The 18,436-nt window shown below is 37.3% G+C and overlaps 1 protein-coding gene across 1 annotated transcript in view; it reads right to left on the minus strand.

The window, feature by feature from the left end:
• The window catches only part of LOC127582541 (protein unc-13 homolog A), a 261,016-nt gene that overhangs the window by 50,894 nt on the left and 191,686 nt on the right, over nucleotides 1-18,436 (minus strand). The window contains exons 25-28 of the mRNA XM_052037881.1: nucleotides 14,836-14,969; nucleotides 13,691-13,776; nucleotides 5,217-5,343; nucleotides 1,621-1,717 (exon numbers count right to left, since the gene is read on the minus strand). Of these exons, the coding sequence (XP_051893841.1) occupies nucleotides 1,621-1,717; nucleotides 5,217-5,343; nucleotides 13,691-13,776; nucleotides 14,836-14,969 (444 nt within the window). The remainder of the gene's footprint in view (nucleotides 1-1,620; nucleotides 1,718-5,216; nucleotides 5,344-13,690; nucleotides 13,777-14,835; nucleotides 14,970-18,436) is intronic.

The raw sequence follows: 18,436 nt of genomic DNA on the forward strand, positions 1-18,436 counted from the left end.
AAATGGTGAGAAATGCATAGTGTTACATTTTGGTGAAAACAATGAGAAGAGGCAATATAAGTGGGTGGGCACAATTCTAAAAGATGTCCCAGAGAGAAATCTGGAGGTATATATGCACAGTTCATTGAAAGTGTAAGGGCAAATTGAAAATGTGCTTGAAAAACCTGGGATTTATGAAAATGTGGCATAGACAACAAGAGGAAGGGAGCCCTGATGAACATATGTAAAGTAATGTTTGACCACAATTCTGGGCCACACTTTCGGGAAGATGTAAAGATTTTATAAAGGATGGAGGTGAGATTTACAAAAATGATTCCAGGAATGAGGGACTTTAAAATGAGGAAAAATGTCTTTACACAGCCAGTGGTTAGGAGTTTTCAATGGTCTGCCATTAATTGTAGCTTTCAAAAGGTAGCTGGATTGTATCTGAAAAGAAGAAATTTTCAGCACTATGGGAAAAGAGCAGGGGAGTGGACCAAGCTGGATTGCTCTTACACAGAGTTAGTAGGACACAACGAACCAGGTGGAATCCTTCTGTGCTTTGGCCATATGTGATTCTGTGAATTTGCATTTCTAGAATCATCGAACGATTACAGCACAAGACAGGGCCATTTGACCCATCATGTCCATGCTGGCTTTCTACCAGAGCAGCTCACTAGACCTACCCATCTATACTTTCTCAGTACCCTTGAATTATTTTCCCCCACCTTTTCCATCATAATTGAACCTGCCTTCATTACATCAGCAAGCAGTTTATTCAGGTTCTAACTACAACTGATAATATCACTGAAAATTATGTTAGGTTCTTCTTTCACCTGCTCACTTCTTCGTGGGCATTACCAGAAAGAAGTAGCCCCGTTGATATTCCTACCCAGTTTTATCACTATATCTGAAGAGCTAAATAAACTTGCATGAGACAGCTGTGATGGTCGTGACTGAAGAGAGGCCCATCTTTTCTAACACTAGTTTGGCCATAGTGATTGGCTGCCACTGAGGAAACATAATTAATTATGAAAAAATCCAAATTTGTCGAGTAATCTCAGGTGGCAGTCAGAGTTGATATACTTACATTGGAGCAAGGTGCCACAATGATGTTCCTTCTCTCTGCACACTTCTATTGATACTCAGTGATGCTGAAAGTACTGTGGTTTCTTAATGAGGTCACCTCAAGCCATTTAGCATGATATGAAGAGATGTAAGTGCTGTCAGTTGATGTTTTGCCTCTTTCCAGATCACATATCACAAAGCTATCGTAGCAATTTTTAGGCCAAGATGTGAACAAATATTGCTTGTGGATACTTAATCACATACTTAAATGTGATGATCTGGAATTTTTTTGAATGAAACGCAGATTCAATAATAATTTTCAAAAGGACATTACATAAATATACAACGCGGGAGTAGTTTTATAGTGATGGTGAAATAGCAGGGGACTGGAACCTTACTGGATTGCTCTTTCAAAAGTCAATGCAGGCATGAACAGAAAAGCAGTTGTCTGACCTGTGTAACTGTACATCTGCTGCTAAATCACTATCCTCCCCAAAGTATAAGAAATGTAAACCATTTATGCCTGCAGTGGCAGTGGTTAGTTAATGTAATAGTAAATACAAATTTCCTTACACCATCCTTCTTGTCTCGTTCTAGTGCTCCATGCAAGAAATCTCTAGATACCTCTTCATTCTCATCCAACCACTGTATAACAAATGGTTCAAACCAACTGTGGGAAAAAGTCTCATTTTTAAACTTGTATTTTAGAAATACATATATTACATTCACAGACAATATTGTTCATATGCTCACTTCTTTAAGAGTAAAGAGCCAATTATTTTCTGGAAATAAATTAATAATAATAATAACAACATTAAAACATGCTGTTCATTAAAATCAAACTATTCAACTTATTTCGGTTAATTATTAAAAGAGTAAATTATTGCAGTTTCAATGTTTTATTGGTTCAATTAAAAGATTTCCTACTGAATATATCAAATGGGGATCATAAGGCAAAGAGAAAAGAATGTTTGCACATAAACAGTGGTCTCCTCAGCTTCAGAAAAAAACTAACCAAAATATTTCATGAAATATTTAATAAGAACAACAAAACTATTTCAATAATAATGCCTTGAATCTAACATTTGATAGAAAAAGAAATATAGAACAAATAGCTTGGATTTTTCACTGGCCAGCAAATCTGCTGATCTCACAACCAACTTTCCAGGTTTTTAAAAGCTGATAATCAGGGTTAGCCATTGCAGAACCTTAGGGTGACATGCTTCGGTAGGCATTTTAACCAGAGAGAATTACAAAGGATGTACTGCACGAAAACAAATAATTTGCACAAATTAGGTCATGCCTACACATGACCTTGGCCAGGAGAGATCACCAACATGAAATCTTAACTTTCTCTCTCCACAGATGATCCGGATAGGCTGATTATTGCCAGCATTTTATTTTTATGTCCAGCATCTACCGTTTTTTGCTTTCATATACTTGGACATAGATTGGAGGAGTTGTATGATGTCACAGGTATGGGCAATGTCATTCAATTTTTTAAAATGAAGAGAGATATTTGTATGGACCTACAAACATGGCATTCAAACACATGCGTGCACACCTTCACCAAGGACATGCACATTATGAACATCACTGTGCAACGATACATACCCCCTTTTCTGGAACATCGAGCACTCTGATTTGCAACAAAGTGGTCTGCAGCTTATTGCTATAGAGAATTGTTGGTGGGTAATTGGAGGAATGTCAGGGATAGTGGCCATCTAAACAGTGGACATGGTCAAAGTGGGTTCATTTCTCACCTAATGCCCTCACCAATTTGTATCTAATGTGCTGCATCATCTTGAGATGGCTGTCTGCCCCTGCACAGGTGCAGATGGAGTAGCGTATGGCAGGGCACTTATGGGCCGCAAAACCCAAAAGATGTTGCCCAAAAGTACCGTGGCAGTCAATGCAGGAATCTGAACAGTCTGGCTATATCTCTGGATTGGACCACATAGCAGTGTCAGGAAGAGGAAGAGGAATAAAAGGAAAGAGAAGTAGTATGCACCAGTGGTTTTAAACAATGTTCGTGTTTGTTAAAATTCTGACTTGCATTATAACACTTTTATGACTTGTTCATTTTTAGTAATGCCTAATGTGACCTTTTCACTTATGTGGAATGATAAGACATGAACCAATGAGGGTAAATGCAAGGGTGTGAAAAGCATTCATGACTGCTTTTGTAACTAATTTGTGTTAGGGTAAGGGGCTAGGGGCTGTGGAGGCCCAAGGTTTTGTGTAAACTTACAGACCTATGTAAAAAATCTTTAATTTGAAATTTAACATAGTAAAACTGCAAGAAACTTGCATGGTTGGTATGACTCATTCACTCGGGTTAAATGCAAAATCAGTAGATTGGAGAAAGCTTCTAGATGTGCAGTTACTTTCACTGCAATTACAGTTCAACTTTAATTTTGATTGTGCACAAATTTAACATTATTCCAGGATGCTTTTGCATTTTAAATTAGCCCCAGTAGTAGTTTGTCTGACACTTCATGGCCTTCTCAACTTTTATTGCTACTTTAAATTATTTATGTGTTTGCATTCTCATATTTCTTTACTGCTACATCTCATTTCTTAAATAAATGGCCTTAATTTTCCAGCAAAATGAACCACTTCACTAGACTGAAGTAATGTGTTTTTATCCACCACCCCTTCTGTACTTCATTGCGCTCCTCAACACTGTGTGCTCTCCTATGGCATGAAGCAACAAGAGTCTCCTGGTCCCAATTTCTATTGTCTTGTGAGCCTAAGGCAGTAATGAAACAGCTGTTCAAAGGAGCTTAGAGTACTCTTGACGTTAATAACCTGACTTGCAGGTGGCGTATACTCTAAACTCTGCCGATGCACGCAAGGTGTGTGGTTTGTTTCGTGATTGCTCCCACTCTATCCTTTCACTCATGGTGGCTATGACAGTTATCTTTCATCAGTTTACGCTTACTGACTTTTTGCAAGTGAGATGATTAAAAGGTCAGCCTTAAAATGACAGGGTAAATATAAAGAGGCTTTAATTTTTGGCATCCATCAGAATTAAAATGTATTTGAGTCCACGATGTATTTTCATTCTGATAACTAAATGCCAGGTGTTAAAGGATATCTTTCTTGTGGGCAAAATTAAAGAACCATGTTATAGTGTAAGGACACTTTTGCAGAGCGTCACCAGTGGCAAGACTGCAGCACTTCTACTGCTAAGACATTAACATAAGCATATAAAACTACATGGCTTTGACATAATATATGATCATAAGAATATAGGAGCAGGCAACCCAGACCTTCATGCCATTGTACCATTCAATAAGATCACAGCTGACCTTTTACCTCATAGCTTCAAAAATGTATCACCCCCATCTTGAACATACTCAGCAAAAATCTTCCACTGCCCACTTGGGGTGAAAATTGTGAAGACTCACCACCCTCTGGATGAACAAATTTCTCGTCATCTCAATTATAATGGAAAGCCCTCATTCTAGACACCTCAGCCAGGGGAAACCTCATCCATGCAAGAACACTGTCAAGCTCTGTAAGAAATTTGTTACAATTCGATGATTCAATGCAGCTCTCACTCTTCTAAATGCAAGAGCTTTTCATATAGTGGTTTGGAGCAGAGCCTGGATTGAAGTTTTGAGATATAGAGGAGTCATAGAGCCCTGTGGCACAGACAGGTTCTCCAGCCCATTGGATTCAGCACCATCCATCAAGCACCTATTTAGTCTAATCGTACATTAACATCATTTATTCTCCCCACATTCCCATCAACTCCCCTCAAATTTTACCATAAACCTACATGGTAGGGGCAATTCACAGCAGCTAATTAACCTATCAACCTCCATGTCTTTGGAATCCAGGAGGAAACCCAACCACCCGGAGGAAACTCATGTGGTCACATTCAGAATGTGCAAAATTCACACAGAAAGCACCAGAGGTCAGGATTGAATCCAGATCGCTGGAGCTGTGAGGCAACAGCTCCATTAGCTGTGCCACCCAAACCAAATGGTGTGCTTCCACTTAAGCTCTGCTCTCCTGAAGATAAAGTGCAATGGAAAAAAGTGCCTTAAGCATTGAAATTTTAGCGTCATCAAAGAAAACACTTCTTTAAAATAGCAATTCTACCCAAATACTGACCACACTGGGAGATTCACTATTAAAATGATTAGAGGAACACTTACGCCGGGTACTCTGGGACAGAATTCTTGAAAGCTGGCAGGTCTTTTACATATTCATTATACAGCCACTTGACTTTGAAATGTAAGTTCATGTAATCTGCACTTTTGCAAAGTCTATGTTTTTCATGTTCTGAAAGACAAAAAAATTAAAACTTTTCAATAGAATTGTAATGTATGTGTAATGCCTTTGTCAGGCAAAAAAGAAAATGTTACAGATAATTTGAATTATTTTTCACCAATACTAGCAATTGTATGAATGCTTTCATATACAAACACAAAGTGATATTAAGCAAATATTTTTTTTAAAGTGAAACAGTGGTTATGTGAGCAAGAACCACATCTTGCTGGTAGTATATATTGAGATGCAACAGTTAATAACTGAAAATTTCTGTGCCTGGAACATTATACTGATTCATTACCAAAAAAACCAGGCCATTTATGACCCACTGCAATGTTTTTAGCTTCCATTTAAAATCCAGTATATATGTAAACAAGCTAATAATATTTTCTTAACACTGGATGTGCTTGGTCTTAAAAATAACCAGGACAAGGGAACAACAAAAGAACTGCTTTGGGTCCTACTTTAGAACAACGGCAAATATATTTCACATGTGCCTGTCTATATAAACAGTGTAGATTAGAAAAATACTTTACTTAAAATACGGATAATGTGCAGAGATTTGGATAGTGCTTATGCAACCTTAGACTGAATCATGAGAAGTTTCTAATTTTTATTTCAGGTTCCAAAATGCAGAGAAATTATTTCTTAGACTTTGGCCTAGATTTTGCTGTCAACTCCGAAGGAATGGTGCTCACCACTGACCTTGAACAGGGCTGCCCGCAATGATATGGCAAGCTCTAGAGCCTGCATTTCCTTCATTTGAATGTTACTGCAAATGTGGCACTATCTGATTCTTGGAGATGTGGGAGGGAAAAGGAGTAGAAAGGTGGGCTGTGGATGGTGCTCAGGAGCAAAAGAAGCCTAACAAAGGCTGGATTGCTGAAGACTGAAGATTTCTCACAGACAGCAAAAGGAAGCAAAAAGCAGAGATAATTCATATTTTAATATGGCACAGAAAGCGAAATTAAGTTGTGGGCATTCAACTTCATTATGAAATTTCCAGCATTAAAAAAAAATATTTTAAGATTTAAAAAGTTTCCCAATTTTCTTCTGCTGTAACGAGCCAGCACTAAATTTGTGCAGCAATAATTAGTACCACATTAACAATACTTGGTTACTCCTTTCTGAATAAGGTTTTGTATTTTACAAGAATAGTGCACAAGACCACGAAGTCGGGTCAGATCACTGATCCAATGTTGATTGTGTTTGTGAAGAGCAGGCCATGAATGACAACATTTTGATTTATATATTTAACTGTACAGGCATGATCATTTGAAGTTTTACAATGTTAAGGGAGTCTCCCTTCAGCCTCCAACACTCCACAGAAAACAATCCAAGTTTGTCCAACCTCTCCTTTTGCCAAGATCCCTCTGTATGTCAATGCTGTTAAGGGTCCTCCCATTAATTGTATACTTTCCCCTTACATTTGACCTTCCAAAGTGCAATATTCACACTTGTCCAGATGTTTGAAATTTTTTCCCCTTACTCCATGTACTGAAATAGAAGTGAAAAGCAGATTCTCAGGAAAAAGTTAAATTGTTAATACCTTAAAAAAAGCTGCACTAATAGCTGGGTAAGAACGATACTGGAGCTTAGAAGCTTTGATGCATCCAAATGTGCAAATATCCCTATTAATATGCCCAGTATTCCTGTAGATATGGATGTGTCAGCTGGGTACTCCTGCTTATCATATTGATTTTGACATTGGAATCACTTGGGGCTGTCCCATGGATTATTAATTGAAGTAAATGCCTATTTTTAGTGTTACATAGATGGTACTTCAAGTATCTACTCAGCTTCAAAGCCATTTAAATTATAGCCTATGAAGCACAGGATGAATGTTGGCCATTGTTGTAATCCATGATTCAGAAAGCAACCAGACATCCAAAGTACCATTCTCAATCAACCAGAAACCTATCCAATAAATTAGCTCATATTTATTGAAAGCTTGCAAATTGTTCAGTTGCTACTGCAGAGAAAATGATCCCTTAGTACACTGCTAACTAATGTTTATCTGGACATGTTATGGACTTAAAATGAATTGTATTGTGTTCTATGCCATAATAAACCATTCCTCTGAACTCGATGGCAAAAAGCACCTAACTCATTCTCAATCATACTCAATGTACAACTGTAATGAATCAAGTGCAGATTTTTAGATGTAGATGTGACTTGGATATAGAATTTTCAAACTTAAAAGACACTAAATAATCACATTCTTTCACAATGGCAATCATCCTGATGGGAGTTCTGGAATCCCAATGGATTAGTCTGTAACACAGGTTTGGTATTTTACACTCATCTACCAGTTCAGATTGGATATTATTTTCAGCACTGAATACCCTCCAGTATCCAGAAGATTCCCATATTGCAGAACATCTGGAGAAAGAGGCACTGGAATATTTTAATACAAATGAAGTGAAATTTAAGAGATCTATTCATGCAACAGCAATTGCAGAATTTAATTAGTTATACTGTAACTTTTACATCAATGGAACAAGACTTTCATCCACATAACTGGCTGTGCAGCTCAGTAGGCTGAATCCAAACGTATCCGAGTGCGCGATAGATGCCCTTGTGACAATCTAGTTCTAGTTCAGATTCTGAGATTCCTGTATCTGTGTTTCTGCTGTTGATTTCATTTTTCTCAGCCTGTGTGAAGGCTTGTCAATAGTTTTGTAACAGCATTAATGCCGGTTGCTGGCTCTTAGATTTTAAAGTAAAAACATAAACAAGCCAAATGGCATGACAGCAGTGCCAGATTACATTATTTTAAATATACATGGTGCAGACTCAAAATAAAGACTGGTACAAAGTCACATTTGAAAGGTACCAGTCTCTTAGTGGCTTGAATCTTGCAGCAGTAATGAAAGCAAAGCTATTAGTGCTCATTGTCCTGACTCGCATTATTTTAATACCAAAATCCCATTTGCTTTCAGTGATCTTTGTATGTTGTTGCAGGCCAAGCTGTTTACTGTCTCCTCCAGTACAATCAAACTGAAATCACTTAAACTGACATCAAGAGTCCTGCTCTAAAATATCCCCAAGATCTTACACTTAGTTACATGTGGTATAAGGGAGCTTTTAAATGCATCCCAAAACACAATTATTTTATCAATGTACATTGTAAATTGCCTTAAATAATAAGCCTAGAATTTGGAGGCAGCAGTGAATCGTCTGTGCCTTCTGCTATTGAAAGCACCAAGTCCACACTTATGTGGAATGTCCTGAAGGCAACTCATTGGGCAAAGGTAACTCCATCCTCATCAATGAAGCTGGTTCTGTGACAGGGCCTTCAATGTATAAATTATGACAGGTGTTATCTGATCATAACTGCCCCGTTCCACATTAGGTCACAGGTCTCATCCCATCGGAGACTTACCCTTTGTTCAACCTATTCCCCCCTCCTGAAACTAAATGGTTTCTCTTTTTGCCAGTTTTGATAAAGAATCCTGAACCTGAAATGTTAACCATTTCATTTTCTACACCTGCTTAATATTTCCAGCATTTTCTGTTTTTATTTACTATCTTACAGCTATTCAAATTGAAATTTTTTTAACCAGGGAATTTATCATTTTTAAAAGCAAAAAATTAGATATCCTATTGGATCACCATAACTAATGGAAATAGAACTAATAACATGGTTCCTGTCAGATTATGTAATATTGTGTATTATTCCCTCTCCTGAAACTCTACTGTAGATTACATTCTGAAACCTACAAGTGGTGTTTACAAAGCCCAACTATTCTGTGCTCCATGAAAACCTCTATCATTTTCCTGAGATTACATATAGACATTGTTTGGACCCAAAAAATAAAACAATCAAGGGCCATAGCGTCTTTTTAATTTAAACAAAAGAACTGTAGTTTATATTTCATATTTTTGTATTTTTAATATCCAACGTTACTATACTACTTTATGACTGCTGGAAAACTAGTCATAAGGTGGTATAGTATCACAGAAGTATAATAGAAGTGTTATAGAGGAAGACATTAACAGCCTTGGGCAGGAGTGTTCAATCTTTTAGAGATAGCCTAGATCAGTGTGTCACAATAAGTGAGCAAGAAGTTTAGGATTAAATGCCATTAATCAAGCTGCTTTTCTAAAGGACAGCAAATTAAAAAATTTTTTTTTATATTGTCAACTCAAGAAAGTACACATGATATAACATTTCTCATTACAGTGTCAGAGAGAAATCTTCACAATTCAAATTGCAGCCCATGCCTACATTAATTATTGACTTATGAGTAGTAGGTTAGATTAATCATGTAGGAATTCTTTACTGCAAGAATTTTACTTGCAAATTTGCTTGTTTTTAAACTTGGTTTCCTAGGAACTCACAGTTGAGAAGGTGCAGGTGTGGGTATCTTACTGGGTCTAAAGGTAGTGTGTCCATTCTATACATTAAAATCCCACCTATGCTGCTCAGCATTCCCCAAAACAATAAGTAGGGTGACTCAAATGGATGTTTTGTATGTTGACAATAGTTCTGATTTCTTGTTTTAAATGGAAATAAATTCTCATATGCTTTACTCTATAAAATGAGCATGTCTGGGTAAAAGAGTACTAGTTTTTTTCCTCACTTTTATGTAAATACTATTAGTATCAGCACTATATGCTAATGAACTGCCCAAAGATGGTGCTTGTCTAGGTTTGAACTCCAATGCTAGTGCATTGTACAGATATTATAAGTGAAACTGCAGATTGCCTGCAAGTAATCCAGTGGTTTACACCAATTATCTGGGGTCAAGAGTTCAATCTTCTCCATGGCTGTTCAGGAATTTAGATTCAGTTAGTAAAGTGAAACCCAGAGTAAATAGATAGTGCCTAAAAGGGTGACAACATACTTATTGTATTCACAGAAATCTATCTGCTTCATTTAAGTATAATAAAGTGTTATAGAGGAATATATTGATAGCCTGGGGCAGGAGTGTTCAGTCTTGTAGAGATAGCCTAGATCTGTGTGTCACAATAGAGAGTGGGACGTTTGGGATTAGATTTCTTGTAAATCAAGCAGAAATCACAAGTAATCAAATACATTCTATTTGCATTTTCAGGAGTGCATGAACATCCCAGTCCCCAGTTCCATTCTTCTCTTTAATTTCTATCCATGGCCTCCTCTCTCATTTTGATGCCTTTTTATGCTTCTTTATTTTTCCTTTTCTTTTTACAAAAAGGTTTTTTCTCTCTTACTTCAAATCTCTGTAAAAGATCTAGGATTAAACAGCAATTTAAATGTGTAATTAAAGTGGTGATCACAAGGTGGTGAACTGTAATACAGCTTCCAGTAAAACCACTCAGCTCTGAAATATCAAGGTACACTTTGACAAAGAGACTTTTTACTTCAAAATGAACACAATGGATGTAATTTACAAAATTAAAAATGCATTATTATTTAAATAGTAAGTTGTTAACAGTTAAAAGCTATTTCTATACTGACCAGGAGGAAACAAAAGATTAGGTCGTTAGTTGATAATTGCCTTTGAACATAACCTTGCTCTCACATAGCAGATATATATGGATCTTTGCCAAGTTGAAATCTGCCTGGCTAATGGAGCTGGCACTAGACTGGCAGTCCAATCCACTTAGTCAAGAACATAATAATTTTAAATGTAGAGAAAGATGATTGTTACATTTAGTACCTATGTCCGGATTTCCATTCTCAGATTGCATCAGACAGAAGCATTAGCAAAAATAACTTTGAAAAGTCCAAATTTCCATCTAAATTCAATGAATCTCATATTTCATATTTCTTATTTCTTTACTAGCGGGGTAGTCATTCGGCACATCGAATCTACACCAGCACCTCTATTCTACCACTTATTTCCCCGAAACCTATTCTGTCTCACATGCCCATCAATGCCCCCAATTCTTTTACCAAACCCCTATATTAAGACTAATTTACCGTGGCCATTTGACCTAAAATCCAGCACATTTTTGGAATGTGAGAAGGAACCAGAACATTAGGGACAAATTCATGTAGTCACAGGGAGAACGTGCAAAGTTGAGGAGGACAGCACCGAACCTGGTTTGCTGGAGCAGTGAGGCAGCAACACTATGTGCTGCATTACTGTGATCACAAGACAAGGGAGCAGAAGCAGGCCATTTGGCCCATCGAGTCTGCTCCAAGGAAAAGGGAAAAAGAAATGGGGAATGGGGAGAAAAAAAGCCTATTCTAATCCCCTCTTCCAAAGATGCCCCTCTTGTATTTTTTATTTAATACTTAAGACAAAATACTGTTGAAGTATTTGAACTCATCTTTGAAAAATTAGTGGTACAGGCTGAACAAAATGCTAATTATAAATTTTATTTAAAATAACTAACTTGTCATTAAAAATCATAAGAATTGGGTTTTATTTGGTCTTGTACCTTAGCACTATAGAGCAATGCATCCTTGTATTAAAGGGAAATTGAGGTGAATTAGGAAATGTTGGTTTACGAGTGTAATATAAATTACTGAACAGTTTCTGAGTAACTTCACTCCTCCACCCCCCACCGCAGGAACTTTTCACTGCCCCCGCCATAGGTGCAACACCTGCCCCTACACCACCTCCATCATGGGGCCCAAACAGTCCTTTCAGGTGAGACAGAGATTCACCTGCATCACCCTTAATATCATCTACTGCATTCGGTGCTCCAAGTGTGGCCTCCTCTACATTGGCGAGACCAAACACAGACTAGGTGACTGTTTCGCAGAACACCTGCGCTCTGTCCGTAACCGCGATCTGCATCTCCCCGTTGCCAGTCACTTCAGCTCCCCCTCCCACACTATCACTGATATGACAGTCCTCGGCCTCCTCCACTGCCAGGAGAATTCCAAGAGCAACTGGAGGAACAGCACCTGATTTTCCATCTTGGAACCTTGCAGCCTAATGGCATGAACATTGAATTCTCCCACTTTAAGTAATCCCCCCCCACTTCCCCACAACACCCCCCCCCCACCCCACCATGCTTTTTCTATTCTTCCCTTTCCTGACCTCTCTCTTTTTTTCTACCCTTTTTTTCCCCTTCCCTCCTTACCTTTGACCCATCCCCCGGTGGATCTGCTCTCCCCTCCTCCCCCGCACCTGCCTATCACCATCTGTCACCTGCCTCTACTTACCACCACTGTGTGCCCACCCCGCCTCCCCTCTTTTGTCCACCTATCAATGCTCTGCTTTTTCCTATATAGTGGGCTTCCCCTTTTCCTATCTTTGGTCCTGAAGACCGTCTGCTTTTCTCCACAGATGCTGCCTGGCCTGCTAAGTTCCTCCAGCATCATAGTGTTTTTCATCTAGATTCCAGCATCTGCAGTCCTTTATTTCTCTTTCTGCGTAACTTATGAAGGTTTCTTTGACAGCACTTTCCAAACACACATACCAAGAAGAATAAAGGCAACAGTTACATGGGACTGCTATCATCTGCATATTTCCATCCAAACCACGCACCACTGAAAATATATTGCTAACGTATCTGACAAAAGAATAAAGAAGTTGCAGAAGGTACATTTCCTGGAGGACTACCTGTGGATGGCGAGTGTAATTATAGTGTGACAAGTTTATATAGGCAGTTTTCTTTAAGGATAGTTTTTGCTCAAGAGAAGTAAAATACTATTTAATTAATAAAACTTTTTGGACTGGGCAATGTCAAAGTGACTGCTGATTTGCACTTTATGTTGATGACTTAACTGAGACAGTAAAACAGGATAAAGAGAATGTCACCTTTGAGCAGAGTTCAAAGAAGCCTGTAAATGGCAATATTCTATTCCAAAAGTCTGGTCTCAGTCAATCTGTCTGCATCTTCTTCCAGGACACCCTGATTGCTGCCTATTTTAGTCTGTCTTCTAAATACCTGCCCTGAATCTGAACAGGCAACATGTGATACTCCACTATCAACAGTCACTGAACCATCAACAGTATCTCAAAAGGCATTAAATCCTTAGTCAACCCTAATTACACTTAAGGTTTTTCTGAAATTCATACAACATTGCTCTCCCTCTCTCTCTCTGGTAAAGGTATGCATTTGGAACCAAGAGATATTATTTTTTATTCTGGAGATTCTGAAATATCTTCAGCTCCTAATTCAATATGAACAAGAGATATTGTTTGATCCAACTTCCATTAAGACACAATTATATATACATGTTTATAAAAACATAATTTCCATATGGAGGCTATTGAACAAAGAGCCTAAAATTAAATACAATATTTAACTTGATTATTTACACATAAAACAAAATTATCTCCCCAAACTAATTGAGGAATAACATAACATTATGGCTTTGCTCTTGCATGCAGACACAAGATTTTCCACAAAATGAATGAACAATTGGCACATCGTCATATTTTGTAAGTTAGAAATACTAAAATAGTACAACCTTCCATTGCATATTTCATGTCCTGGGCAAAAAGGTTCCACATCACTTCTGCACTTATCTTTCCCACATTCAGTTCCTGTGGAAACCTAAAAAGAAAAAAAAACGTATGGCAGACTGAAATGATAAAGGGTAATATTCTATTAGATAAATATTGCTTTTATTTGTCCACTAAAGATGAATTCCACAATTAAAAACAAAAATGCATATTTCCACACTTTCAGAATAATCTAATTTAATACAAATATAGTACCACAAGCTTTAGCCACCACTTCTACTTACTGGGACTAGCCTACAAGAACATAACTGCTCATGAAATAAGTGCCTTTTATCCACTAATTGTTTTCTTTCTTTCAACTGCAGACATTAACTTGTGATGGGAATCACCTGAAGTGCTCACCATCCACTGATGCTTCCGCTTGATCCCCATCACACAATGTGGAAGCCCAATCTACAAATTATTCCAAACATGTGACTAGATTTCCTGCTAGACATGATTACCGCTGAATAAGTTACCCTCCAAGTCACACACTATTGTATCTTGTAAATCTATAGCTGGTACTTCATTACTGGGTTAAAATCCTTTAACACCCTACCTAATAGTACTATGGGAGTACCTTCACCTCAAGGACTGTGGCAGTTCTAGAATCAGCTCATTTCCCAGCTTTTCAACACAACTCAGAGAAGGGCAATAAACGCCAGCCTTGCCAATAAAACCTCTGAAACATAGCCAACAATTCTGTCCAACCACACCTCTTAAGAGCCTCCCAACTGTTTATTTTTATACATAGTAAGGATGCTATATAAATGCATGCTGCTTTTGCCAATGAGTAAATAAGACAATTGACCAATTAAGCATAGAGGATTTTCTATCATCTCTGAAGTTCGATATTGCTACAGCTGAATAGCAAAGGTGTTCCACCCAGTGTCTTTGGATTGTTTCACCAGTACTTTAAAGACAAGAATCACATTTTTTGCCTTCCACCAATTTTTATCATGGCAGATGGATGACTAGCAAAAACTACAATTTTAGGCTAGCAGGTACATACACTCCTGCTTTAAGATGCAGTGCGTATTTCATAAACATACAATATACAGCACTTCTGTTAACTGAAATCTAAAACAAACATTAACACACAGATACTTACTGATTGAGGCAGTGTGTGTAAGAATTCTTGTCCTCTTCTATGATTGAAACAATGAGTGTGATAAGTTTGGACCAAAAGTCCAAATTTCTGATGCTAGGTCCTTGCTCTTCTGGAGGAATCTCTGCCTTTTTATTCTGAAGAATCAAACAAAATCAGATGGGTACAAAACTGCCTTCTTTTTTAAGTGGCTGACAGATTACCAACCTAAAGACATCCATCAAATAAAACTGCCATTGTGGTGAATGTTGTGTTAAAATGCTACTCTTATGTCCTTCTACCCTTTCAATGATGGACAATTCCAATTTTAAAATTGCCATAGCTACCTAAACATTAGGTTTTTCCTTTCATTCCAGGTATCAAAATGTGTTGGAATAGGACATGAACAAGGTAGATGGCTTTTAATTAACACTTGCACTGAAATCTTTACAAGATAATTTTTCTTAAGTGCAATGCTTTTTCATGGACCAATATTTATTCATTAGTGTAACTGCACTTAAGTTGTATTATCCACTAAAGAGATCCATTTCCAGATTCTTGCACTTCAGCAGAAAAGCATGACATTTACCCTTTATTGAAATGCTATGTAAACCTTTTGATAGCAGATATAAACTGAAGAATTAGCATAGGCATAAAAAAAAACAAATTCTATTCAGTTATGTGATGCAAGGATCCCAATAACTAAGAGAAGTGCTGAAATTATGGAACAACACAAGCTGACATTTTATGCCAATTGTGCAACGAATCAATAATCAATAAAGAAATATTATAATTAACCAACAGAAAACAGATGTTAAAGTTTACTTTATTGACTTCAGCCAGTATTACCTATACATATTAAGAAAAAAAGACTCATAATTACTGACAATTCACATATTTATTACTCATTACTCATTGGTTTTAAGTCAGTTACACTTTGAGAGGTTTGTATAACAAGATTGTATGACAGGACCTCTGAAACAATTTTTTGTATGACTCAACTTTTTTGCCTCAGATCATATGTTTTCTATGCAAACATAAAACCAAAGCAGGTTTCACCATATGCCACTAACATAGCTGACAGGTGCCAGTGTGTCTGAATTGTTGTATGGTTTAATATACTGAGCCAGGAAAATAATGTTTAGAGTGGGAATGATACCAATTCTCTTTTCACTCATCTGGAACAGATTGATAGAGAAATAGATGAACAAGCAGTGTAAGATATTTACTTGTCCATATATTTCTGTTAGAATTTTGAAAATTAGGAAGTTGCTCATATAAGCAAAAGGTTTGAAGAGTTTTGAAAGTCGGCAAAGGCACAAGGTCAAAAAGTGTGTTCAGGAACCATGCTGAAATTTGCCTTAAAACTTGGAGATGTGCAAAGGGTTATTTAGTATGCAGTATAGTGCCAAATAAATAAACAAAGCTTTATGAATTTAGTATGCAATTATTTCTTAAAATTGTGAGGCTCTGAGCATTTACTTGGATGCAGTTACTAAAACAAACAGCCTAGAGAATTAAACAAACTTGAGTTTCTTGTGCAGATATTTCACCTTCCAGAACAAATTGGAGAAACAAGAGTGCAGAATGCATTATTAAACAAAGAATGCAAGTCTTAGAGACAAAAAATCTCTTGCTGTACTAAAATCCAATAAGCTGCAGATTCTTGAGAATGGGGTCTGCTAAGGAAGAATAGCTCATTAAACTTTTGGATGAAATTAAAATCCAGGTGTTTTTACTCTCTCAGGTGGATGTAAAAGATCCAGCCCTACTATTTCAAAGAGCAGGGATGTTCAATCCAGTGTTTATGGTAATATTTAAAACATGATCAAGATCACAAAAAACAAATTTTCTGATTTAGATTGCATTGCTATTTGTGGAAACTCATTTATTGTCTACAAATTGCTTGTCACCTTTTCTAATTCTGTAAAAGTGACTAAACTTCAGAAGTACTTCTTCAGTTGTAAAGCTGATATCTGCAGGTTTGGCAGTGATCACAAAGTACACTATTAACTTGCCGTTAAAATGTGTGACATAAACGAGATGTACAAATAGTATAGATGACATCATTTTGAAAGAACCACTTGAAAACTGTGTGAAATATGAAATGTGGAGAAATCTCCAAGTTGAATTAATGTACCAAATATTTATAGCTTAAATATATCATTTGTTACAGTTTTATGCACCAGGAAACCAAGACAGCAGATAGTTTCTGATACTATCTAAAAAGCCCATCAACAGTACGGGAATTTATTGTACACTGAAGGCGCATCTCCTCACAAATGCTTTCTACCACAAGGTCACAGCTTCCTTGTTAGAAATGGAAACTGGAGTTAGGCAAAACAGAATGTCCTGGAATAGCAACAGAATATCACAAGATGTGGAGGAAATTGAATCCCTTTTTCTTGTGGTAATCCCCGAATTGGCATACAACACCAAAAACAGCAACCTGTGATAGTCAAAAGACACCTAATGTAACAGGTAAGCCAGCAAGCTCTGCAATGCCAGATGTTCAATCCTTTTGCTACTCTGTAGCAAGAGAAAAGGAAACGGGGTTAGCTCTCTTTGAATACGGATCATTGTTGCAAATATATTGTTTAATTTTGTAAGCAGCCTTATTACACGACAGTTCATGGCCTCAGTGACCCTGCTCTGAGTTTGCAGTTGTAGTTGAACAGGTAATAGATTCCAAGGGTATCCTATTGGAAATAAAGATGAATGTCACACACTTCATTGCTATGGTTTACAAAAGGGAAATGCTCCCTTAAGATCCTGAATGACTTTCTGCTTTTCCTTTCCCTCCTTGACCCAGGGAAATTGAGGTCTATGGGGTACTGGCAAGGAAAGGAGGAAGACTGGGGCAGATCAGCAATGATCATATTGAACCATGGGGAAGGCCTGAGCGGCTGAGTGGACTATTTCTGATTCTATTTTGTGTTTTATATGGGTGTCATAGAGGTGCAGTTCCAGTGCCACCTCTGTGGAGTTATTCTCCCTGTGACCATGTGGATTCTCCCAAGTGGTCTCATTTCTGTATCTTCTTCTGTAAGACAAATATAAACTATTTGCATAATTTTTCTCTCAGTTCCTTATTCCCCGATGTAATTTCTCTTGTCTTAGTCTGTAAAGAATGCACATTAACAATTGCTAACCTTTTCCTTCTTACACATCTACACAAGCTTTAACAGGCTGTTTGTACATTTTTCCCATCAGTTACTCTCATGTTCTATCTTTCCTTTCCTTTTCATTTTCTTGGTACTCCTTTGCAGAATTCTTAAATATTCCCAGCCCTTAGCTTTACTGCTCTTATGCGTCATACCTTTGCAATTTGCTTTGTTCAGATTTAAGACCTGGTTTCAGATTGAACCAAGTCACTTTGTATCTTTATATACATTTGCCATATTATGATCACTGTTCCCGAAATGTCCCGCATTACTAATTAACAAATTTAAACTCATAATAGCTCATCAACTGACACTTCAATCTGCTCATATTTCATATTTCTGCCATGCATCAGCAAGATGGTATTTGGCACATTTCCTGCATATTGGAGTAAAACTTTGTGCTGCAAAATTGAATTTTGTGCCTCACTTGTGTGGGATTAGTATTGATCTGATATATGCAA

Source organism: Pristis pectinata, chromosome 24 (assembly GCF_009764475.1).
Source record: "Pristis pectinata isolate sPriPec2 chromosome 24, sPriPec2.1.pri, whole genome shotgun sequence".
Lineage (NCBI taxonomy): Eukaryota > Metazoa > Chordata > Chondrichthyes > Rhinopristiformes > Pristidae > Pristis > Pristis pectinata.